At 58.1% G+C, this 25,527-nt stretch overlaps 4 protein-coding genes across 4 annotated transcripts; 2 read left to right on the top strand and 2 right to left on the bottom strand.

Moving 5' to 3' along the window:
- Positions 1–322: 322 nt before the first annotated feature.
- VOLCADRAFT_32891 (uncharacterized protein) lies at positions 323–1,516 on the top strand (the record flags this gene model as incomplete). The annotated part of the gene is made up of 4 exons (XM_002955325.1): positions 323–434; positions 470–530; positions 737–1,052; positions 1,361–1,516. Coding segments are annotated over 4 exons (645 nt in total), but the record flags the coding sequence as incomplete, so codon positions are not given.
- A 1,173-nt stretch (positions 1,517–2,689) lies between these two features.
- Positions 2,690–7,799, bottom strand: VOLCADRAFT_96263 (uncharacterized protein; the record flags this gene model as incomplete). The annotated part of the gene is made up of 5 exons (XM_002955266.1): positions 2,690–5,409; positions 5,595–5,764; positions 6,002–6,134; positions 7,352–7,427; positions 7,794–7,799. 5 exons carry the CDS (start codon positions 7,797–7,799, stop codon positions 2,690–2,692), a joined length of 3,105 nt encoding a protein of 1,034 aa, XP_002955312.1.
- A 725-nt stretch (positions 7,800–8,524) lies between these two features.
- Positions 8,525–8,973, top strand: VOLCADRAFT_37192 (uncharacterized protein; the record flags this gene model as incomplete). Its single annotated transcript, XM_002955324.1, has 2 exons — positions 8,525–8,659; positions 8,932–8,973. Coding segments are annotated over 2 exons (177 nt in total), but the record flags the coding sequence as incomplete, so codon positions are not given.
- A 2,925-nt stretch (positions 8,974–11,898) lies between these two features.
- VOLCADRAFT_96261 (uncharacterized protein) lies at positions 11,899–25,153 on the bottom strand (the record flags this gene model as incomplete). The annotated part of the gene is made up of 24 exons (XM_002955265.1): positions 11,899–11,964; positions 12,429–12,516; positions 12,743–12,876; positions 13,468–13,527; positions 13,826–14,000; positions 14,555–14,609; positions 15,309–15,515; positions 15,729–16,039; positions 16,879–16,922; positions 17,429–17,557; positions 17,806–18,000; positions 18,417–18,506; positions 18,747–18,911; positions 19,488–19,709; positions 19,835–20,083; positions 20,511–20,543; positions 20,917–21,241; positions 21,786–22,118; positions 22,528–22,754; positions 22,914–22,937; positions 23,290–23,750; positions 23,820–23,907; positions 24,271–24,372; positions 25,067–25,153. 24 exons carry the CDS (start codon positions 25,151–25,153, stop codon positions 11,899–11,901), a joined length of 3,870 nt encoding a protein of 1,289 aa, XP_002955311.1.
- Between the last annotated feature and the right edge of the window lie 374 nt (positions 25,154–25,527).

Below are 25,527 nucleotides of genomic sequence, written 5' to 3'. Positions count from 1 at the left end.
CGTCAGTCAAACACGTGATTACCGCAGATTATGAGGGCGCCCGTACAAGTTTACAGTTTACGGAAGTAGAATAAACCGCATAAACACTTGTGCAACCCAGCATGAAGGAATCCTTATGTTCGGCAGCTTCAGAGTTTCGCAATTCATATAGGTTAACGACGGGAAACGACGCCAAGTTTTCACATTGCCGTTGAGAGCGCGCAACTGGGAAATGCTCCAATATTTGTTGAACACTAAGGAACATCCCGCTAAAAGCTGTAAGAAAGGCACCGGTGATGGCATTAGTAATAGCACAGGTAAGGGCAGCAGCAGCAGTTCGCCTGTCGCCTTGGAGGTTATCGGCGCTGGGTTTGGCCGCACGGGTACTGCCAGCTTGTATGCGGCACTCAACATACTGGGCTACAAGACACACCACATGATTGAGGTACCGCCGGGTGTGTGTGTCGTCTGGGCCCCCTTTGAGATGAAGCAGATTGTCTTTTGAGGTCAGACCGCAAACCCGCTGCAGCTGGCGGGCTGGGGGAGTGTCAGTGGGGCCAAAAAGATCGCTGGGCCTCGTTCTGTGTGCTAAATTGTCACACTAATAACTGGAAGTGGCTTTATCTGTAACGGTGATGACGTGTAATGAAGGCGGAACGCGGCAAGCGCGGCAACTGATGGCCATGTGACGGCCTCGTCCACAGGTCGTACGCAATTCCGGTCAGGGGGCGGGCTGGCTCCAGATCACTCGTGACAGGGCCGCCGGCCGCCCACTTGACTGGCAGCCAGTGCTGGGGACCTACAACGCCGCAGTGGATTGGCCCGCTGTGTCTTTCCTTGAGGAGCTGCTGGCGATATGTCCGAAGGCAAAGGTCATCCTGACGCTGCGTGACTTCGACAAGTGGTACGATAGCGCGAAAAGTACGATTTTCGCGATCCGGGATGTAATGCGGACCATTCAGCCGCCGCCGTACTTGGCGCCGCTGTTCCGGAACCTAGCTGAGATGGGGACAATGACGGATGAGCTCATCTGGTGGGGGACCTTTGGCGGCAGGTTTAACGACAAGCAATATGTGCGGAAGGTGCGAAATGGGCACGCAGCATCTATGCCGCGTGTGTGCGTGTGTGCGGTTTGCACAATGAATTTGCTTGTGACATAGGAGTAAGGCGTCACTGCATCTTTTGTCACAATCTTGCTGAAATTGTTATGCATGTACGGGGCCATGTCTGTACGACCGGTGAAATCCAATCCACCATGCAATCCACCTGCGCAGTGCCGCGGCTTGTACTGGACCCGTGTACACTCAACGCAGCTTTTTCATCTTGCATACAGAATGCCGCAACGTTGCATCGCTGTCTTTTCTGTCCCAAACGCACGCAGGTGTACGAGGCGCACCTAGCGGAGGTCCGGCGCATCGTTCCTCCCAGTCAGCTGCTGGAGTTCCGTGTGCAAGATGGCTGGGCGCCGCTGTGTGCCTTCCTAGGCAAGCCGATTCCGGAGGCGCCCTTCCCGCACATGAACGAGAGGGATGACTTCCAGCGTCAAATCGCGCGTATGCAGGCCAACTCGCGGCGTCTCAAAGTGCTGTCTGCTGTCTGCAATACGCTGCTAGCGGTGCCGGTAGCGGCCGTGGTGGCGTTGCTTATGCAGCGAGCCGTGTTCAGGGGTCGGTAACACCAGGCACGAACCGAGACGAGAGATTGGAGAGGTGTCTTCCTGTGACGCCTTTGCAGATGTGCGTGTATGTGAAAAAGGAGATTATATACGCTTTTGTAGCCTGGCTAAAAAGTTTCTTCAGCATCATCAGTAGTTTGATGAGCGGCAGTTGCTGCACTTAAGAACGGGGCGGCAGTTGCTGCACTTGGAATGGAGCGATGGCAGACTGCTAGCTGCATTCGAACTGCCAGTTATTGTGACCGCGGTGTTCAGTTCTGGCATGTTTGCGGGTTGGGATGCGGGCACATTTCCTTGCTCCACGGGCCTTGAGGCCAGCCGCAGCACTTTCGGACACATCACGTACATATCCTGGACATGGCAAACAACCAATTTTGATGCCACGTGTAACGCGGACGACTACTTTACGTGTAGCTTTCGGGACAGCGGCATCTCTGCGCGACAGGTACTGGAACCAGGACGCACATCTATCCCGTTCATAGGACACGATTCAATCGACCTGTAGCGCATAGCATGCGTTATGAAAAGCCAACCAAAATGCAGAGAGCAAGTCCAGCCTGAAATGGAATGCCCACACAAGCCAGTAACCTCCCCCACGCAATCGCATGTGAAATGCGTTCAGCCACGTGCAGCATTACGCGCGGGTTTCCGTGCGAGCAAGCCCAACATCGAGGACCTTGCACGCCAAGACCTGTTCCACCACTCTCAAAAGGTTTTAAGCCTGGCACATTGCATTGCCAGCACACATACCATCCAGACATTCGCCAGCCAACCAAGCTAGCTTTATACGGGATTATGCATCCCCCGGCCCCTTGTGATGTACGCATTTGATCACTTTACCTAAATAGTCGCACATACATGTACAAGTCATCCAGAGCGACAATCACATGAATAATACCTGCGTACCAAAAATGCCACAAGGTTGACATCTCCCATGAGACCAGTTTGTTGAACTCCTGCCAGTTCCCATGCCCTTCGCCGCGGTTTAATGTCAAAAGTCCATCCTCCCTGTCCACGAACTCCATGCTCCATATATTAAGTAGCATAGGGTAGGTATCGTGCACATATAGTGCCTCCAACGCAACAGCCAGCAACATCTAACAGCTGTGGTGGCGACGGAACTGTCCCAAAATGCTTTTGCAATTGATCTACACCAAAAGCATCCGCCACGCCCTGCAGTGACTCGTCTCCCATATCCCCTGGCACATCCGCCCAAGCTGCCGCCACGTCGGCGGTGACGTCATCGATACCGTCCAAGCCGTCCAGAAGCCAGGTCGTGTCCATCACCCCATCCGCCCATTCCGCCGACGGGCCCAGCAGTGGTTGTTCGCTATACGCGCCCGTGGCATACATGAGGTCCCCGGCTTCCGGAGTCGTCACCTCAGGGTCTGGGTTAGAGATGATGGACTTGTAATAATTTTCAAGTTCATCATCCTGGAGTGCCTCGTAGTCGCGATGTGCCGGGCGGTAGTATGCGCTGAGATACAATGCTTTTTGATCAGCAAGTTGGCGCGGCGGCACCTGAGTACCGCTGTGGTCGACACTGGAATCCGATACTGCTGCGGTTGGAGACGCTGGAACTGAAATGCACACTCCTGGAAGCGAGTTTGGCTGCACGGCCAGGTTTTCTCCTCCTGAGGTGGATGAGGACGTTTGCCGGTAGCCTGCGGCCTGTAAGCTAGGCACAAGAGGGACTGCGTACTGGTTACCGGTGGATGCGATAGCCCTTTGGTGCTGCTGCAAGTGCTGCTGCTGCGTCCCGTGTGGGTATAGATCTGCTGATGGGGACAGGAAATTGCTTGTCTCCTGCGCGATCCGAACCTGGTGGTACGTGAGCTGATGTGGCGAAGGCTGACTCAGCGGTAGAACAGGGGCGCCAAGGGGGTAGCGAAACGACTGCGGCAAGTCCGGACATGTCAGGGCCGCAGGCCCGTAGTGATAGTAAGATGACACGTTCCACGGCCGCAACGACTGCTCTGCCACGGTTATACCGTACTGCGGCCGTTCACTCGCGGCTAAGCCGTCGCATACTTGGTGCTGGTACTGGTAGGAAGGTTGCCCAGAGGTACCAATGCCACAGGAAACGTCAGGGCTGTAATCTGTGCCGTAGAAGCTGCCGTATCCCCCGTATACGGACTGCGTCGCCGTGCCACGCATATCAGCCCCAAGCCCCAAGGAAGATGTATACATGCTGTTGCCGCTGCTGCTCGCTTCCGCAGGGCCGCACAATGCTCCGCCAGCGCCACAGGTTCTGCTGTGTTTGTCAACAGAGAGTTGGGTACTCGTGCTTTCCTCCAACGGACGAACGCCATACTGAAATTGTATATCGTGCGCAGCCAGACCATCCAAGCTCATAGGGCGCGACTGGCCGACTATAGCCTGTGACAGGAAGGACCCCACAATCGTACTCTGGAGCGCTCCCTCCACAGTGGAGGCACCCAACAGTCGCGGAAACGAATGGGCGGGAAGCACTGGCCAACTTTGTGTGCTCATCTGTGAGGTCTGGGGCAGCATAAGCGCTGCTATCTCGCCGGTCTGTGCAGTGGGTCCGCTCATATCGGTAATTGTGGCATATTGCGGTGGTCGGACATTGAGCGGTCCCAACTCCGCTACTATTTGTGCAGCCGGCGCCGTCGATAGCTGCACCGGTCGCAGTGCCAGGCATTGCCGTTGTGGGCGTGGAGGCCGTGAGGGCAGCTCGTTCTCGCTCGAACAGTGCTGATGCTGGTGTTCTGCCAGGGAACCCTGCGAGCCGTGCTTCATGGCGTCTTTATGTAATAACGTGCGCTTCTTGTCCTGACTCTGCCCCTGATGCTGCTGCTGTGCGGGCTTGCGCACTCCCAAGACGCAGGCGACGAGTTGCTGCTTGTCGGCCTTGCCGCCACTGGACCCGCTCACTCCGCTGTCAGTGCAGATTTCTTTCGGCAACTGCAGCGTGTTCTCAGCACCATGAGCCCAACCAGAGCCGTAGGCGGCGGAACTGCAGCTGCTGCTACTGCTAAACCTTGATGCCACACCTGCGTTAGTATCTAGCAATCCCAGCGGCGCTAGTCCGCCACCGTTTATATCTGAGCTCCTGGTAACCGGTCGGCGGGCAGGCGACAGGGGCGCTGTGCGTTGGCAAGTCGTTGTCGAGACCAATGACTTGTCGGTTCCAGAAGCCACAGGGAGAGACGTGCCGTGTGCGCATGGCCCAAGCGGAGAGGGTTCGTTTTGTGCACACGTGGTCTCCGATGGATGTGCCGCTGCGTCAGCAGGGAGGGAGCTGACTCCCTCATGGTGACCCTGCATGACGAGTTTGCCGTCTGCTGCGGATGACCCAAGTTGGCCGCCTCCGGACGTGCTCTGGGTCGCAACTAGGTCACGGTCGCTGGTTGGGATGGTTGGGCGCGGGGAGATCGTAGCAGAGGTGGTAGCTGCCGAGGTTGGCTCAGATGCACCTTCCGCCACCTTCAGTCCAGCCGCGGGAACTGGCAGGGGTTGCCTGATACCATCACGCTTCATGTTGCCAGCATCGAGAGCTTCGGCCTTCGGAGCGACGATGTTCCGGCAAGTGGTATCATCGTAAACGGTGCAGCTCCCACCATCTGTGTAACTCTTGTCTTCGCAAAGCCGCCTGCGTTTGGACCTCGGGCTCGTAGATGGCGCTGGGCGCTTTTTAACAACACGCGGATGTGGCACATCGTCAGACGTGTTGTCCTTCTCGGTGTCCAGTCGATCGGTGGGACTTAGATCACCTTCCGCGTCCCTGGATCCTGAGGATTAACGACACAGAAGGTAATGTCTAGTGGACTAACCCAAACGACACAGAAGGTAATGTCTAGTGGACTAACCCAACTCTGTGCCCAAGTTTGTCAAAAGCCGCCATTGTACATAATCCAACGAGGCTGAGGTATAAACCAAAACATCATCAATCCCGTGGGGCACCGTTCCTTGCTACCTGGCAGTAATCCTGGCGCTCCTTGCCCTGGCCGCTTCCGGAGGCTATACGCATTGAGGGACTTGCGCATGTCTTCCGTTATGCGCAGGCCCTTGCCGTGTTCAAAAACATCCTCCAGACTTGGACGGTCGTCGTCTGGCCATGTTGTCGAGCTGTTTTCTTGATACCACCTGATTAGGTGTGAATGGCATTTCAGGGTGCCGGTAGCCAGGTTTGGTGGCGGGTTGGCAAAAGATTTGAAGGGAAGGTCCCGCGATGTTCGCCGAAACCCCGCATCGACAAGCCTTGGGAGGAGCGCGGAGGCTGCTTAGAGAGAGGCGCATGCCATATATTTTCAGCTCTAGGCATGCCGCATACCCTACAACAGGCTCCAATAGGCAGCGCATCTGGTTGAAGTCAAGTCGCACCGCGAAATCTCAGGTCGTCTGGGTTTCTTCCAGTTCTCCAAATAATAGATACGCCAATAATCATTGTAAGCATCCCAGAAGCCGGATGGGCGACGCACAGCGTTAGATCGCAGTCTTGACAGCATGTCGACAGCTGATGGCGTCCGGACGCACGCCAGGGTACATAGTAGGTCAGCAAGTAAAAGATCAGTAACATATCAGAAAAAATCGATGCTTATAGCTAGAGCGGATTTTGGGTGCGTTCAGGCTCGGCTTAATGCCCCGGCGACAACATTTACTGCACCGTGTGCTCCGCAGCTTACTTGCAGAAAGCAGGCAGAAAATGTACTCATGCCCACCTTGTCAGTACCCCGTCCGTGCCTTGATGAAGAACCCAAGGACGGCACGAGGGCGGACTCGATGTTCGGACGATAAGAGGTCACCACGGGAATCCTCTGTGTTTGAGATTAGCGTTTGGCTTAATCCTCTTATATAAGTTATCCACATATGCGGCTTATTAGATAGTAACCTAAACAACCAAGTTGTATTGTTCCCTGCTGCTCATGGCTTGCGTGCTGAGGGGGAGTTGTACGGCAGTATTCCATGCTCTCCCTTGCCATCCCTGAGCAATCTAGTATTCTACTGTATAGAAATTTTAAATGGCCGAACTACTTTCTGGGTGCTGTGTAACGACTCAGTATTCTGGAGGATGTTCGGCGGACTCGCGTGCACGGCACGCTCCAGAGCACGATTGCACGACCGTTGCGCATAACGGAGGTTTTGCGTCTTAGGGTTTGGCTTCTTTGCTTGCCAGTGTCGTTTTTATACCACGCAATATTCCTTTTCGTGTATCGCGATAGGGTTGATTTGACAAACCCCAAAGCATACAACATAAGTCATCGCGGACAGACTGGACAAAATGCGGCATAGAACATTGGCACAACATGTTGCTGGAGGTTCAGGAGTGGAACAATATCGCTTAGCGTTTGGATGCTGCCCTGTCCAGTTCCGGAGAAGTCCTGCTCGTGTTTGTGACTATCGAGCGTCTGGAAATCGAAATCATTTGTATGTGTCGAGGTTAAAGGCAACGGCGACTCAGAGGCAGATGGAATTAGACGAAGCAGTTGAAGAGGATTTCTACTCAATCCTCGGTGTGGTGAGTTGCCTTTGCAGTGACTGTAGTTACCCGTCAATATATTCTATGTATCGGGGCAGATAATCCCTTCTTGGATAGAAGGCGCTGGTGTGACGCACGGTTGACGCAACCGCCCAACTTCAGCGCACGGCCCGGCCCCCCATATACCTTTCTTAAAAGAGTCCGCTGGCGGACGCTAGGGAGATTAAGCGTGCATACTACAGCATGATGCGCACGTGCCATCCCGATCGGACTGGCGACGACGAGGCCAACGGCTTTTGCGCGCTCCTCAACGAAGTGTACGAGGTGCGTCTGCAGGCCGCTAAGCGGCAGCGCGGCGCGCCTTTGCACGGGCCCTCTTAGCGGCCCACATGGTGAATTGTGTCCATGCGATGCTGCCTACCTTTCCTGTCCCAACTATTATCTGGACGCATGGACTCCCCTATGCGTGTGGCCGCCGCAGGAGCTCAGTTCGGTTCGTCATCATCAAAGAGCTCCCCATTTTGAGCGTATGTGGCTTTTGCTGCCAACTTAACACATAGGTTTTCAAGACCTGCTCATCTGCATACAGTCGCAACGTCCGTGGGGACCAACGCAGAGCACCCCTGTGGCTCATACACTGAAGCTTTGTCTTGCGTGTGTTGCTCCCCTACCCCTCGTCGCTGCGTCAAAACTCACCCTCATGTTTATCTCCTCCCGCGCGGCTTAGCAGCTCGCTAAATGCCTCGAGTGCTGACCACTTCTGCAGTAGTGGACTTTGCCATGTCGTGTCCCTATGGCTTCATTTTTCGGAAATTTTCAGTGTAGCCGCTATTCCCGGTGATCCGCCGCCCTCGGTCCGGTGCGCTCTTCAGACCCTGACGGATCCGACGCGTCGAGCGCTGTACGACGAGCTGGCGGGCTTCTCCACTGAGAGCGTCAATCCCTTCCTGGACGACCGCTACCCCCGTGACCGGGTACGTACTTCCGTGGGGAGCATGTGAAGTTACCCAATATGGCTGAGTGGCCACCCGGCAGTCTGTGCACCGCCTGCCTGCCCCCAGCTGGCAGGGTTTGCGAAGATGGGGCGTGGGCCCGCCAACCTCGGATATCGTCGCAGTGGGGTCGGGGTGCGTCCCTCAGCTCTGGTGCCCGTCTTGGTGGCCATGCCTGTACGCTGCTTCTGTACGAGTGATCGAACAGACCCACGCTACCAATAGCTGCATTTTAAAACCTATGACTGCGCTGCAATGCTGGTTCCTATTCCTACACTCTTCAACACGGGGCGTGGCCGCGCCCGTCGTAGCGTTATGCACTCATCCCTGCCTTGTTCACCAACATGTGTGACTTCTTAACTTACACCATCGCGCATCTATAAAATGAAAGCAGAAACGTTTTCTTGCGCGCGCATGCGTAACCTTGCTGTGCAGGTGTTCGTGGACGAGTTCTCTTGCATTGGCTGCCGCAACTGCAACAACGTGTGCCCCAAGACATTCGGCATGGAGGAGGAATATGGGCGAGCGAGGGCCATGCAGCAGGACGTGGACTCTGAAGCCAAGCTGCAGGTATCCCGGGCGAAATGTATGCGGGTGTTAGGAAACCCATCCAGGTGCCAGTACACCCGAACGTGAGCGGTCCAGGCGAAGCGGGATAAGCGGGGGAATACAACGATGGACGGGGCCAGAACCAGACGTGAGTCATCCCTTGCGGCTAGCGGAGTGGGGCGTGTTTACCTAACTGCAAGGCTTTCTCTGACCTAGCCTGGCCTGACTAGCATGGCATCACATGACCAGACCTAAGCTGGCCTCTGGCCGAATTTCCGAATGTCGTGTCACAGGAGGCGATTGACTCGTGTCCCGTGTCTTGCATCCACTGGGTAGGTACGAGCAGGTCGGGATGGTTTCGTGGCGGGAAGCGGCTGGGCGAGTTGGGCTTTTGTACCGGGTGTGAGCGGAGGAGCGCGGCTGTACTACTTGTGATTCGTTGCACCATGTGTTCGAGCCCCCCCACTGCTCATCCCCGGCTCCCATCGCGGGTGCGACTGCTGTCAGTCGCCACACTTTTGAGCCATACTTTTCACTCGACTTCTGTCCGCAGGTCGCGATGCCTGTTTTCCACCTTGCGCTGTCTGCTTTTGGCTGTCCGGAAATCTGCAATAGAAAGCTCCTATGTCACATTTCCCCATTTTCCCCTCACCCAGTCGCTTAACCTTAATTGGTGTTTACTTTCCCTCAGGTCTCCGGTCCGCAGATGTCTCTGCTCGAGACCGCCATGGCCCGGATGGAGCGGCTGCCTGTTTGGACCATGATGAGCGGAGCGGGGGCAAACAAGGACGTTTTTACGGTGCGTGAGGTCGCGTGTATGCTGCATGCACGCGTACACGTCTGTGTTGGGGGGTGCGTCTAGGCTTGTTACAGGTAAGGCTTGTTCGCTTGGTGTTACAGTGCAGCTTGAAAGAAAGGAAGGTGCTGTGCGGCGTGTGGGATACGAAGGCGTAGCTTTACCCAGGATCACTTTGATTCCTGGTGAAATCCTACCAAACCGCCAGGTTTCATGATCGTTCTCGTGTCCAGTGGCCATGACCACCAGCATTCGACAGATGGCAGAATCTGCTCGGGTCCTATTACTGCCCTCACATTCCGCTTGTATATGAGTGTCGGTCATTTCCAACAGCAGCAACCCCCTTTTAGTAAACCCGTTGTGCCTTTGCTCTCCTCTTCCTTTCCTCCCTTGGGCGTGCTTCCGGTGCCTTCCTACCCGCAACAGGGCACCCATCTAAACTTCCACTCCCTCACGCCTTCATTATCCACATCGCAACACGGGTGCAATAGACCGCACGCCCGACTGGTGTTTCCTGCCGCCTTGCAGGAGGCAAGCTTGGCCTGGACCCGACGACAGTCGGACATCCAGCGGCGTGTGGAGGCGGCAGCTGCGCCTGTAACATCCTCCCCTTCCACTGGCTGGCGTTTTTGGAGCAACGCTGCCAACTTTGGCGGGGCAACCGGCAGCAGGCAGGGCAGGCCAGGAGGGATTTTCGGCCATTAAGTGGCAGCATGGGCGCTCCCATCTGAAGTCGTTGTATTCTGCCATCAAGGCATCAGTGCATATTATTTGGCCTGGCCCTGACGCGCATAACCTTGGATTTTAGCAGGGCATTTATCTAGCCATGCAGCCCACCTGGGCCCATCCTTGGCGGCCTAAATGCAGGTTTTACCAGGACGCCAACCAGGCCCGCGACCGTCAGAAGCAACAGGCGGCGAATGGGGCTGCAGCAGGAGACCGGGAGAGCCGCGGTGTGGCGGACTTGGCGGCGCGAGCTGCTCGTGCTGCTCGCACCTGGCGGCGGTACCAGGAGGTAGTGGCGACTTCGCGGAGGGATCGGATGGTGTTGTCGTCTACAAGCTCCGCTTCCAGCATGGACGATTGAGAAAGGAAAAGTGGCAAAGGGGAAGCTTTGTGATGGTCCACCCAGCCCTGGACGCGTGGCCGATGGACAGAGAGGAGGTTGGACCGGATTTTGGAGGCCTTACTCGTCGTTGCGAGAGTACAGGAAAACCGACGTGGTGGCTGATATGTCAAGTACCGTGTAGACGCAGGAAGGTGAGAGGAAAAAGACAGCAGGCGCCTGGACGACGAATGGTTCTGGAGAGGTTCGCGAAGCTTATGGAAGAACAGTGCATGGAATGGAAGCGGCAGAGTTCCGCAAAAAGGCAGGGTGGACAAGAGGAGAGGCAGGAGAGCCAAAGGTGCGTTGCTCAATGTTCTTACAGTGAATGTGGTGGGGGGGACTGTGGCAGTGTCAATGCTTGTGGCCCGTCCCTTGAATTCCTGTGGTTAGGAAGAAACGACACGATGTATTTCCTAATTTCATGCCCATGTTCGGCTTTACTGAGTTTTTCAACAACATTGTAGCGCTATATTTTTGGCAGTTTGGAAGTCGTATGTACGATTATCTTGGAACGTCCGTTGGCAAGAATATGGTATTGCATTTTCCGTGACTTTGCGATTTGAGTGCGCAGCGCAGTGGGGTTCTGACGTATGTGTTACGTGCCACTATTAATGCTTCCAATTGGTTTGACACGGAGGAGTCATTCAGGGAATGAGCTTTCTATCAATTAGTCGAGAAACGCGGTATTATTGCAGCGTTGATGGCTGGTGCAGATTGGAGCATTTACGACGGTATCTTGCGCAGTTTGCAGAGCGGCAGAACTTGTGGGGAGGGCAAGGCAGATCAGCGCAAGTGGTACGAGCCGGTACGAGTGCCGTTCACCGTCAGCGTGAAGTCGGGACACTGCGGGAATTGCCGTATGTCCTGTCCTAAAATCTACTGTGGATTTTGGACTTCAATTGGTCCGTCTTCTTCCTTAAGTGTTGTTTGCAAAGCAGTAAGAGACTCGCCGCTACGGCATTGAGATGGTTTAAGCCGGTTGTGTTCACGGTAATGAACGCGCGGATAATGGTTGCGCTTCACGAAAGACGTTATGGTTCTGAATTCCCTCCTTCGGCATCCTTCGCAGCGAATGCCGCCAGCCGTATCGGCTTGCGCTTGGCTGGTGGGTTATGATATGGCAGTTAGCCAAGACCAATAGCGAATCCCTTTCCGGCGGTACACTTTGTTTCGCGTTTAATTAGCATCCATGACTACTTTCATTGTGTTGACCTTAGACAGGCTTCAGATTAGCCCGTCTTAGCTTATCTGTTCCGAGCTCCAAATCAATAAGGACTCGTTCCCATTGGGTTATTGCTTGCAGTTGTAGCGCCTTTGTCCCGTTGCGAGTCCCGTCCGTATGTAACGATTAGTAAGCTAGGACGGCTTATGAATATGATGGCTGCGGCGGTGGTATGCCGTGATTACAGTTGTGCTGAGAGTCTGCAGCCAAATAAGGGCATCCAGGAAAGGGTGTGCGAAGACCTAACTTCGTGGCCATCCTTCCGCCAGCCTCCGATTCTGGATGGCGACCGTTACCAATGCCATGGATGTACGCAGAATAATTCTGCTGCGAGCTTGCGCGGCCACAAATCTCAAAGCAGCACTTGCAGCACCCCAGGTCTAACGGCAAGCAACTATTTAGATCCATCAACTACACCGACAAGTAGTACCGATGCCAGAAGCTGTGACCCCCCTGCATCGTTCTGATATTGATTTTGCCTTTTTTGCGCCGGTTCAAAAGTATCAAAGCAATATGCAAAAGTAGCAGCCCCCGATCCGAACCGATGTCCCAGACCTGGAGCAAAAGCATTAAGCTGCCTGCTGTTTGGTCATGCGCCGTCCGCACGGCCTTAAGTCCCTGCAACAGCTTCCACCTTCATGACAGCAGCAGGTACAGATCCCACCCCCGCAGAGCTCCCGAAGCCGTGCTCCTGCAGCAGCGCAGCGGCGGCTGCCAACCGGGCTTGCGCCGTCTGCACCTCGGATAGCACCCTGGAAACGAGCGGTGAGAGCATGAAATCAGGTAGCAACGGCAGCTGGAATTGTCATGACGTGGAAAAACATTTGTGAAGTTGGCAATGGAAGTGCTGCGACCAAGTGCCAGAAAATGAAAAAACATCACCATCGCAATCCTCCGCAGCTACCTAACTCTCCGCGCACACCCCATCCTTCACCAAAGCGCCTAAACCATTTCCACCTGTCCCTCGAGTCCACTCACGAGCTGAACGCCGCGTCCACCGAGGCCCTTCCCGCGCTGGACAGATTCAGTCGCGCCTGCAGCGCCGCCACCTCACCGCGCAGGCCCGCCACGCGGTCAGCCAGGGCGGCCTCCCGGCGCCGTGACTCAGAAACCTGAAGGGTGGGGCCCGGGCAGAACCAGGAGAGGTACCAATATCGGCACCGACACGCAGCGCAAGGTGAGTGCCATATGGGTGCTGGCACGAGGCACAGCTTTTTCTCTCTTCTTCTCGGCGTTCGGAGGCTGAGGCATTGAGCTGCAAGCCTGCCAAGCAAGGGTTATTAATGGGTGCGAAGTGAAAGCTGTTGCGCCGTTTGCCCACTTGCTTCTCCCTGAAGTATCTCTCCCCCAACCTACTCGCCCAGTGATGACCGTAGGACTCCACCTCACCTCCTGCACGTTACCCTCCTCCCGTGTCTCCTTCCCGCACCCCAATCGCCCTTGCCCAATCATCCCGTGACCATCATCCTTTCCTATCACACACTTCTTCCACAATCACTCCCAGTCAAACTCCCAACACACTCTCAGACCCAGATCCATCCAGACCTATCAGCTGTAATCACAACTAGCCCCGATGTATAGCCCATGCTCCCCTAGCTGCTCCCGTGCTCCCTCTTCTCCCGCGTCATGAAGCCCGGAACACTCGGATACCCACACATCCACCTCATCCTCATTTCCCAGTTTTACAGCACCACCCGGCCCACCTGCACCTCCATTCGTTGTAAGTTGAGCGACAGGCCCTTCCTCTCCGCCTCACTCGCCGCCTAAGGAACCGGAGCCAGAACGTGGGAAAAGCAAGGGGTTGCCAACGTGGGAAAAGCAAGAAGGGAAAGAAGGACGGCGGGAGGAAAAGAGGGGATGGGAGGTACAAGGCAATGCGAAATGGTGGGGTTGGGATGCACTCCATGTCGGCGGGTCGAAAAGGTCCGCAGGAAGCAGGGCATGGAAACTCTCACTAGTCACCGGCCCGCGAAAAGACCACCCGTGTGTCGTGGATCGCGAAGCACCCTCCTCTCCGTCGCTGCCCCTCCCTCACCCATTCCTCCTTCCTTGCCGCCTTACCAATCTGGCTCGCAGCTTGGCTACATCCACCATCGAGCCGTTCACCGATACCATGCCAACACAGCCGTCCGCGGCGGACGCGACACCCGCGCCAGCTGCAGGGCTGCCCGCCGATGACGGCTCCGGCTCCGGCACCGGCGCCGGCGGTACAACGAGCGACGCATGATCCGTGTAACTGAAGATGGAGAAGGAGAGGATGAGGGGAAAAGGAGTTCCAGGCGCAAAGGCTTGGATGAAAAGGCCGGAGGGGTCAGGCGGGTAGCGGGTAGCGGCCGACGATGTTGTTATGCTGTGATAATTGTGGATGCGGAAAAAGGACCCGTAGCAGCAGCAATCCAAGAGCGGACCTAAGAAAGGGGAGGACACAATTTCCTCCCCCTTTCGTGGGCGCAGACGTTGCATGTATTCCGCCTTTTGGGGTTGCATTGGTTCGAGGCCAAAGGCGAGGAAATTGGAACATGAGCACTGCCGGTCCTTTCCGTGAATGGCAATATGGGAGATTGGGAATCTCCGGGTGCCGTGCGCTCGGGGGGAAAAGCCCTAGTTGGACGAGGACGAGGTGAGGGAGAGAGGTGGTCTGCAAGACGGCGGAACGCCCGACGTATATGAGAAAATCCGTGAGGTAAAAGAGGAGGAGCAGGAGGGACGGCAAGGGAAAGGCTGTGTCTGTAATGTTGCGGGTGAGCGACGTGCGAAGAAAGATCCAGGAGGGAAGGGAAATTCGGGCACCTGAATCTTCCACGTCTTCCCGTGGCTTGGTCTACCACGGCCTGCACACGTCGACCTGCCGGGCACGGGGGACAAAGAGGAGCGGGAAAAAGGAAGGCGGGAGGAGGAACGGCGCGGAGGGGCAGCAGAGGGGAGGGGCCAAGGGGGCGAGCACACAAGGGGCGGCACAGGCGGAGGGCAGGGCGGGAAGGGGAGCGCCAAAGCGCAAGGAAGCAGGGCAATCGAAGCCAGCGGCAGCGGCAGCACGGGAGGGGCGGCAACCGTACCCGGCCGCCCACCCGCCCATCAGAAGACCCAGGTGATGCCGTCGATGAGGGAGGACAGGGGAGGAGGACGAGCGGGTGCCGGGTAAGCGGCGGAAGCCAGGGGACAGGGGGAGAGGGAACGGGAGAGGGACAGGGAGGGAAAGGGGGGAGGGGAGGAAAGGGGGAACGGAAATGTCAGCGCCGGTAAGGTGTGCTTATGTGCTGCGGGAAGGGCACATGCAGGAGTGAGGCCTACGCGTGGGTCTCGTCCACGCCATCCATAGCGAAACCACCGGCACACCCTGCTGATGCATCTGCCACCAATATTCCATCAAACCCATCCTATCACCCATCATCTTCACGAGACATTCTCCCTCTCCTGGCTCTGCGCTACATGCACCCCCTTCCCCTTTCGTCTCCCTAGACCTCCCCACTACCCTCTCCCCAGCTACGCTGAGCACAGCCGTGCCGGTTGTACGACTCTTGTCGTATTACGTCCGACAACTCACGTGATATGCTATCGGCGGTCATGTAAATGATCTCTTCCAAATCCTCCGCGTCAATGTAGCCCGCGCACCGCTCGTCGAACATTCGGCACACGGCCAGGAAAGGCTCCGAAACCAGGGAGGAGGAGCTGGCAACAGTCGCGCAAGCAGTAGCAGCGCCGGCGGATTGCGCCGCCGAAGGCGAGGCGGCATGGCCGTCACCGCCGGCAACTGGGTTCCACGGTGGCGCGGGGGCCAAAAGACGGGACAGCGAAGCGGAAGATAAGGCACAGTTCGGAAGTTGTTGGGGAGCCGTCGAGGAGTATGTGTTGGGAGCCGACGACAAGAACACGCATCAATCCAATGGCTCTGCAGCAACTACCGCCGACATATCCCAGTAGGACCACACGCCCCATCTCACGTCACCCTTTCCGCCGGCCATACCTTCTATCTGCACCTCCCGACGCGACCGCTTAGCGCCTGACGACGACCCTTCCTGGACTGCCGCGGCCGCGGCCGCATCGTCCCCGCCGCCGGCGCCCGACAGTCGTCGCTTGCCAGCCACCCCGTCAGTTTCCATGTCCTTGGAGGGAAGGCCGTTACCCACGCCGTCAGGCGCCGGCCCGTCCTGGTCCTCATCGGGCGGCGTCGCCATAGGGCCCCCGGGTACGCCGTTCTGCCCCGGCACCTCAACCTCCCCGTCTGAGGCCCCCGTCATCACCACATCGCCCGGTCCTTTCCCAGCGGAGTCGCGACTGGCAGGGAAAGGCATGGCAGGGGCATTTTAAAGAGGGCGCAGATATGGATGGTAGATTTAGAGAGAGAGGGAGAGAGAGTGTGTGCGTGTGTGCAAATATACAACCTTGAAGGCGATACCCGGCATCTCATAGATGACCAGGTACGCACGCTCTCAGGATTCCCTGGACATAGCGACCTGGACGCCACGTAAACACATGCGAGCACGCGCAAGGCTACCAGTTAGGATCACGGACACTCGGCGGAGGGGACGGGACACCACATCTCCCCGCGGGCACTTTTTGTGGAGCCTTCTTCAATAAAAAGGGAGTTTCAGTGCAGCTGTGCACAGTACACGTTTGACAAGGCCAGCACGTGTCAGACCAGTATGCACCAGCCGAGCCCACGTAATAAGGCCAGCACCCGCAAAAGAGCAAGACTGTTGGAAATGACCGACACTCATATACCAGTGAATGGTAACCACAGTAATAGGACCCGGCTGGGGTCCGGCGCTTTGCTGGTCTTAGCAAAGACCAACCCCGGTAGACATGGTGGTGGAATATCACGGCGCCATCTTGGCATTGGAATGGATAAAGCTCACCCGCTTGTGGACCCGGGGCCAGCGGCGGTAGCGGCGACGGCGGTGGTAGCGGCGACGGCGGTGGTAGCGGCGGCGGCGGTGGTAGCGGTGGCGGCGGTGGTAGCGGCGACGGCGGTGGTAGCGGCGGCGGCGGTGGCGGCGTCGGTGGCTCCACCACCACCACGCGCCGCAGGGATAATCGTCGTGGTTGTGGCGGTAGTGGTGATAGCCGGCTGAGGCAGCAGTGTTGCGAGGGCGCGCAGCAGCGCCCTGCCGTACCGCTGCTGCAGCATCTCCCGGAACAGCTCCACGAAGACGGAGACCTGCGTAGAAACCAAATGCAAAAGTGGCGGGAAGGACCATTAACCCCGCAAACGCAACCTCACACGAGCACACAAGCACACAGGGACATGTGCATGTCCTGTACATACATGGTGTCTGGCACATCAATACGTGCAGGTACAAAATAAGGAGCCTTTAATCATCTTCTCGGGTTTGGGGGCTTTAGGGTTTTATGGAAACTCCTGACTTTTCGCACGTCGGGCGGCATCGTCGTGCGCTGCACGTTATGACCGCAAAACGACGAGACGCCAACTTACAACCGAACGTAAACAACCAACCGTGAGCAGTCCGGCCAACTGAATGGGGTGGGAACCTGAAGACGGCACCGACCCCAGACGTTACCTCCCAGACGTGTTCCCGAAAGCACCCCCGGGGAAGAGGGGAAGGACGAAGAAGAGGATGGGAAATAGAGGAGATGCGTCCCAATGAGGCCGCCGCACAGCAGCGATGTAAAAGACCAACCACACCGCCTCGCCGAACCACACACCTCAAACGTGGCCTCCCTCGTGTCATCCTCGCCGTACTCCAGCAGCTGCTCCAGGTTGTAGCTGGTCAGGGTGACTCGGGGGGCAGCACCGCCGCCACCGCGGACCGGCTGCGTAAACGTCATTGTGTCCTGTGGACCACCAGAGAGCGCGGGTGGGCGGAAAAAGGTAATGTAAGCTACGTTGGTAATGCTCCAAGAGCTGCGCCATGATCCCACATGAGGCTTTAAAGGATAATTTAAATGGCCGTAGCTCATAGCACGACGCCAGTTCTGAAGGACCATTGACCCGTACCCGTACCCGATCCAAATTCCTCCTACCGTGCCATACCAGCATTCTCCCGAGGCCGAGCCGAGACCCGAATCGGTCACCCACTTACCACCACAGGCGGGTAGGCCAGCAGCTTACGCGCCTCCTTCGCCTCACGCTGTGCCGCCGCCAGCGCCTCGCGGGCATCCCGTACACGTGTCGCTGCCGCCTCCGCAGCCCCGCGCGCCTCCACCGCTGCCCGCACCAGCAGCCCCTCTTCTGTTTCACTGGACGCCACCTCGGCCCGACGGCGATCCAAATACTCCTGAGGGTCCATTTCCAGGGCACATTCCCACCGCCTCGCATTCAGTTCTAATCCAGGGCCACGTCATAGGCCTCTTTCCGTCCCTACCCTACCCCAAGACCCTTATACCCAGGCTCTATCAAATCAAGGCTTGCGGCTCGCAAAGCCCCTGCTGACCGCGCGACCGTGCACCCACTGGGCGACGATACCTCAGGGAAGCCACAGCCACAGTACAAAGGCCCTGCTCGGGTTCCTCCGATTGCGGGCCTTCCTCCCACATACACAAAACACAAAACACAGCCTTGGTCCGTCCATTCCCTTTGGGTTCCAGGCATAGATGCCTGTTTTAAGGCCTTCTGCCCTGCCCTGCCCTGCCCTGCCTCACCAGGTCCCGGTCCCGGACCCGTCTTGTCCCATTTCGTAGTCCCCACCCGCACCTGCAGTTTGTCCACCAGCGGCTTCTTGCCATGTAGCGGATTCCACTTCTTTACGGCCCCATCCGTGAGACCTCGCTTAGCAAGCTCCTCCTGTAGATGGCATGGGTTAGGATGAGCACGTGATGGGATTGCTTAAAGAAAAGATAAGCCTGCACATCAACCAAGAACGGTGTACTTGTGTGGCAGCGTTACTTAAGAACTGTGCCTCGCGCACTATCCCCCCTGGCATCTCACGGGGCTGGTTTTGATGTGTACTTCCTACTTCCCGGCATGTTCCTCGAACCCCGTCATTTGGTTGACGCTCGTCTCACGCCGGGAGCCCTCTCTAACCTGCAACTGAACAACCGTCATGTTGGCGGGGTCCAGGATGGAGTCCTCCCCGCCGGCGGTCACAGCCCGCCGAGCAGCCTCCGCCGCCGCCTCTGCTGCCGCCCTCCCCGCCGCCTCCGCCGCCTCAGCCTCCGTGCGTGCCCTCGCCTCCCCAAACACCGCGTCCTGTGAAAGGTAGTTGGATGGGCTTGGTCAAAGGGTTTCTTGCGCAAAGGGAAAACGGGCGCGCGTAACCATCCGCCGTATCTACTCATAAAGACATGCTGAGTAATGCTGACTGCAAGGTCACCAAGAAAGGCCAACATGGCAAGGCAAGGCACAAGTGGTCCAAACAGCGGCAGGGCGGCAGCTCAGCAAGGCATGGGGTGGAGGACTGAAAACACCCCATTTCCCCGACGTAACTCAGCAGCCCAGAGGACTAGAAAAAGCTGCCTAATCAAGACACGTCCTTGTCTGCTCCGCTCAGGGGGCCCATGGGCTCATCACCCGACGCCAATTCCCCGTAAGTGACGAATCTCAGTAACCAAATTGGGGCGGCGTTGACAGCGGCCGGGCCGTTCCTCCGGCTACCCTAAACATGCGCTCCCTCCTCAAATGCCCCTTCCGGGTTTGGGTCGAATCCCTAAATTCCCCAGGCCCCATTTCCCACATGGCGCAAAACACATGGGCCACACACACGCCTACATGCTGACATGCTTACGCGCGGACAAGGTCGCACGAAACACGTGCGGAGACGCGCACCTGCGCCCTGGCGATGGCCTCCACTGCCGCCGCGTTGGGCTGCGCGGCCGCCACTGCGTCTACCGGCACCATCAGCACCACTCGCTCCTCTACCAGGCCCGATCCAGATCCAGATCCAGGTGCCGATCCAGATCCATCCGACGGCGCCGCACGCAAGTAGACCACCTCCGCGAAGCGAACCCACTGCGTTTTGTTAAACCGCACGGTGGTCTGGTTTTGGTGCTGGCAATAGTGGGTGTTACAGTAATGGTGGTGATGAGCAATGGTGCTGTTGGTGTGGAAGGGTGTTGGTGGTCTTGGTGGTTTCGGTGTTGGTGGGTTTCGCTGGCAACCGCGGCATTGCCTACCTCAGTGCAAGGGCTGAGGTCCACGCCAGTGGCCCGTCGGAAGGTGCGTACGGCCGTCGCCACCAGAGCTGCCGGGTCCCGAGCGGGGTGGCCCCCGTCGACTGGCTCCCAGCAACCGCCCACGGCGCCAACCTCATTGCCGCCACCGCTACTGCTGCCACCTCCGGCGCCGCTGGCGCCCCTGCCGCTGGTGTGGTGGTGATGGTGAGTACGCTTTTGGACCAGGAGACGCATCTTCCGGAGGGGGTGCTGCGGCAGGTAGAGTGCAGAATGTGCGTGTGGGGCGATGGTCATACACCGTGGAATAGAAGTAGGCGGTTGGGAATGCTAAGACTGAAATCGCAAGCGCGGAAAAAGATAGATATACGTTAATAGATCCGCCGTTGCGACAAGAGATGCTGCCTACGAGCGCAGTCGTGCGGAAGCAATGCCGCTGTCATGCTACTCGAGTCCGTAGATTGGCTTCGCTCAGTTCCGCAAGGACATCATGCAGTCACCAGCCACGCAATTCACCTATACTTTAGTGTTGTCTACCGTTACTATATCACCATTCTGCTCTGAAGCGAAAGCGTCCTGTAACGGCATATGCGCAAAAAACAGCCGGAGGTCGGCCCAGGCCGCAGAAACCCCTGCCCCGTCCTCCCACCTCCCTGCCATCCCTCCGTTTCTCACGCACCTGGTATGCCTGCGCATCATCCGCGTAGAGTGCCTACGAGGTGCCCGAAAGCGAAGTGGGGAGTTAAAACATGTGTGTATTTAGATGTGCCGTCTGCTACAGCACGCCCGATTAGATATGCTGATAGCGGCGATGTCACGGCAATGTCTCACGGCGCGGGGAGTCATATCAAAGACGAACATAGTTCGTGAGTGTGTATGTGTGTGTGTGCGGGCGACGATGCAGCGGAACACTCAGCCGCGGAAGAGGTAGCCGCCACAGGGAAGTGGCCGAGGGCGCGACGCCACCGGATCAGCGGTGGAGCCGCTCTGGGACAGATGAAATCCGCCGATCACACATTTACGGCAAGCCCCTAATTTCCCAACCCCCCCATTGCACAGCATCCTTTTACACAATTGCACAGCACCTGCTCAGGAACGCCACTAAGCAGCATCACCCGCACACTCCACCGTCTGCCTGACGCCACCGCCGCGGCACTCAACGGCTCACGCCGCGGTGCTGGCCCTGCTGCCGCCGCCGCGGCACCACCACTCGCGGCACCATCTGCCGCATCCGCCCCTGCCGTTGTCACTGCGACATCGCTGGTGCCTGCAGCAGCGGCTGTGTTGCCGCCGCCTTGAGCAGCCGCCGGAACTGGTGCTGCAGCTGAAGAAGTGAAAATGAACTCGATGGGCTGTGTCAGCGGCAAGGGAGCGTGCTCGGGTAGAGTGTCGAGCCAGGAGGCCTCCAGTCTGTGTCGGATATCACAGAACAGAAAGGAAGAGCATGGGGAAAGGAGGGGTGAGGCGGGGACACGCGATTAAGGGACTCGGGCCACCAACATCATTCATAAGTACAGGAAAGCATGACATAACAATCTGGACCGCCGGGACAATTCTGTCCTGAAGCGCACCATTCTCATCCAGCCGAACCATTCTCTCTACTTTTCACTCTCCGCCGCGCTTTGTCTCCACCCTGCCTCGAGAGGCCTCACTGCCGTCAGGTGCCGCAATGCAACGTCCCCCGGGGCGCATTCTTAACCCTATTCTTAACCCTATTCTTAACCCTAAAACCCTAAAACCCTAACGTCCCCCGGGGCGCATTCTTGCCCAGGTGCCAACACACGCAACACCCAACCCTCCCGCGGGTATAAACCGAGCCCCTGTTTGGGTACAACCCCAAACAGTCGCGCACATCTGCACGCCGAAAACTGTCACGCCATTAGGGCAGGCAGGCAGGCCTAGCCCCCTTATAAGTTGTAACCAAACCGAACCGAACTCCAGCCCCTCGTCCCACCTGCTAAAGTCCGAGGGTATGTACAGCCGCTTGTAGCGTTTGCTAACAGATGCCACCCCCCGGCTACGTTCCCACGTATGGAACTTGGGCGGCCGCACCGCATACCGCCCAAGCGAGGAGGACCCGGAACCGCCACCTGCGGCTGCAGGAATGGGCGCGGTGGCTGTGCCCACGGCTGCGCTGCCGGCGCCAGGGGCAGCGGCGGGGGCTGTGGTGGCGGCGGCGGCAGTGCCACCGCCGCCACCTTTAGGCGAGGTGATCCTGCTTCGGCTGCGACTGCGGTCACTGCCGGAGGAGTCCGAGCTTGTCGAGGTGCTGCTACGGCTGGGAGAGCTGCGGGCAACAGCAGCAGCGGCAGCAGGCGGACGGGCGGAAGCAAACGCTTGGATGGTTGGAAGGAGGGATGGCCGTGGGGGTGACACAGGCAATGAGAAACGTACACCCTCCTGCTGGGTGGGACCATCTCGCGCGCGCACGACCCTCCTTCGACCAACAGTCACCTGTTAGGCCGCTCCTAAGCCCCTGTCATGCCAGGCGTGGGCTGGGCTTCACCTGTCTCTTAACCATCTCCCGTTGGGCCGGGCCATTATTTTGGCATCATGACAGATCCCCTCTTGATTGATTCACTGTTAAACCGACGTCTGTGATACCTCAAAATCGACAAATTCCTGGTGTGAAGCAGCAATGGCATCCCGCATTAGGCTGGTCCCCTGCACCTGCCAACTCTGTCCGCACAACGCACCTGGATCTAGATCTGGATCGAGACCTAGAGCTGGAACTCGATCTTGACCTCGATCTGGATCTCGCTCGTCGGCTACGTTCCCGATCCCGGTTTCGGTCCCGATCCCGATCTCGATCCCGATCTCGATCCCTGTCCCGCTCACGGTCCCGTTCCCGGTCGCGGTCCCGATCCGACTCCACATTCCGCGCGCGTCCCCATCCGCGCCGGCTGCCCCGGTCCGGACGCGCCTGCGGCCAGTGAGTCTGCGCAGCGGCCAGCTGCTGCACCACCGCCGCGGCCGCCTGTGCTGCCGCCTGCGCCGCCGCCTGCTGCTGATGCTGCTGTTGTTGCTGCTGCTGCTGCTGGTGCGAGCTGAAGCCCAGGCCCATGTTGCCGCGCACACCCACTGGATCCACGGGTGCGGCGATGCCCTGGGAAAGGCATTCAGGGAAATGGACAAGGGAACTTACGCCGGAGATACGCCGGAGAACAAGTGGAGGAACCTTATGGATGGGACAGTTGACAAGCAGAGCTCCCGGGAGTAGCCATGGCGGAGTTTGTACAGCGGGGGGCTCCCGAGTGGCACCGAGTCCGGAAACATGACCTGGGGGCTGCTCGATGCATCAGTTCAAAGCCATCAGCAGGTGGTGCCACCCTGATAGTGGCAAACGGATTCGCCGGCAGGCCTTGAAGAATCAAGGGTTCCGGTCAGGGCCCGATGCCTCGCAATCCCCCTTCCCACCAGACGTCTTCCCGGCCTCAGTCCCACCCCGCCTGCGACACCTGCTCATTGCGGCCCAGGCCGCCCTTGCTGCCCTCCGCCGCTCCGAAACCCATCTTGGCAAGAAGCCGCGCGCCCACGCCTGACGGGTCGCCGTACTGCGCCAGCTGCTGTACGGCACTCTCAGCTCGACGCCGCTCCTCATCTGTCAGTTCCGGGGTCGGCTTGGCGAACGGCGCCGCTTTGAGCACCGGCGGCGGCTCCGCGATGGCGGTAGCGGCACTACCTGAGCCCTCCACGGCGTTGGCGGCCAACGCCATCGCCACATCGGCAGTATAGGAGACCATCGGCGGAGGCGCGGAGTTGTACTTGGACTTCTCGCCGGAGCTGCCACCGCCACCTCCGGCGCCGGAGCCGCCAGGACCGGAGGAGCCGGCGCGGGCCATAGATCCGTAGGCACGATTCGCTGCAGGTCCGCGGTTTCCGCTGCGGGCGTTGGCGGCAAGGGAGCTGCCGCCGCCGCCTGCAGGCGCGACAGCGGAACCGCTGCCGCCGGCGGCGGCAGCTTCCGAGCCCGCTGGCGGCTCCTCACCGTTATCCAGCTCCACGAAAGTGCACCTCCACGCGTACTGGCCTCCGTCCGTGTTAGGAATGGCCTCGCAGCGAACGCGATGGCCCACCTGCAGGCGTGGGCGTGAGCAAGCGGGTTATCATGTGTCAATCCTGATTTGGGTTCATCTGGGTTGTGCTTGGAACACTGCTGGTGAGCCGTTGCCGTCTTGCCATGAACGGCAAGGCGCCGCGCTCTGTTTCCCTAAGCCGCCCTCCGCCCTTAGTCCAAGTCAGCACACATCCCAGCCAAAACGATTCCATGGACGATTCCATGCTCGCCTCAAATACTCCAGCCCGCCACCATCGGCCTCAAAACTTCTCTTCTAGCGCGCATCCCTTCACTTCCCGTACCGAGCCCCAGCCTCAGGGCCCCCCTGCGATAGAGGGTCATCATTACTCAGTCACGACCATCCCTCCACCCAGTCACCCACTTGCGGCAGCTGCCCGGACACCACCGCGTTCACGTAGAAAGAGTCTCCGTCCACGATGCCGTAGTTGGGCGGGATGAGGCTGGTCACAGCGCCGACCCACGTCTGATGGGTCGGTCCAAGGAGGAATTGGAAACACGACAAAGAGGAATGCCGAGAGCTCTCTTATGTTTACACAACGTGATATCGGGAGAGGTCACAGGCCATGGGGCCAGCAGCGGTGGCAAGTCCTGCTAGGCGGAGCCACAAAGTATGTGAGGGCGTAGGAAGGCGACGGAACACCAAGGTGAGATGAACAGCGGGGAAACCCGCTTTAAGTAAATGGCCAAGGGCACGGCGAGCGGACAGATCAGGTCTAAAGCAGGGACGCGGCCGCCCCTTACCTTGGCTGCTGGGGGCCTGAAAGACGACTGGCGGTAGTATTCTCCGCCCGCTGCTGGCTGCTGCGGCGGCGGCTGCGTTTGCTGTGGCGGCTGCGTTTGCTGTGGCTGCAGTTGCTGTGGTTGCGACTGCTGTGGCTGCGACTGCTGCGGTTGCTGTTGTTGATGTTGCTGCGGGTAAGAAGGGGCGTATGGCTGGCTGTACATATACTGCTGCTGTTGTTGTTGCTGCTGCTGCTGGGGAGGCTGGCTGGGCTGCGTGTATGGTTGTTGACCGTGGGCAGGATATTGCGGCTGCTGCGGGTAAGCGGAGTAGGCGGGGGCCGCGTACCCCGAGTGGGGCTGAGGTGCGGTCCCCGTGGGCGGCCCATACGAAGCCTGAGGTCCTTGAGGTTGGCCATAGTAGGGCTGCTGCGAACCTTGGGGCTGTGCATACGACGATGCGGGCTGCGGCTGCCACTGCTGCGGTTGCGTGCCGCCTGGCGCTGACTGCTGTGGTGAAGCATATGGCGCATAGCCGGATGCGGGCTGCGGCCAGGCAGATTGCGGCTGCTGTCCGCTCATTCGTTCGCCAGCAGTTGGCTTCAGAAATCGTTGACTAAGGATACCTACAGTCTAGAGGTGATGGATCGTTTGGATATGATCATACACGCAAACTTTCCTGACCGCACTATGCCCAATCGAGAGTCATGGTTTGCGTGGGCATCTGATACCAAATAAACAGATCGCGCAAGGGAAGCAGTTCAGCTTGAATCTGCTCGCTCTTAACGCAAATCAATCTGAGCTTGTTGAGTTAGTGGCCAGTTGCAGTACAAGGCAGGCAAGGCAGGTTCGGAACTGCAAAACTTGCGCGTCCAAAATGCCACGAGGAAAAAGCTAC

Source organism: Volvox carteri (genome assembly GCF_000143455.1).
Source record: "Volvox carteri f. nagariensis unplaced genomic scaffold VOLCAscaffold_50, whole genome shotgun sequence".
Lineage (NCBI taxonomy): Eukaryota > Viridiplantae > Chlorophyta > Chlorophyceae > Chlamydomonadales > Volvocaceae > Volvox > Volvox carteri.
The sequence above is the reverse complement of the archived record's forward strand: the minus strand, read 5'-3'. Positions and strand labels throughout refer to the sequence as shown.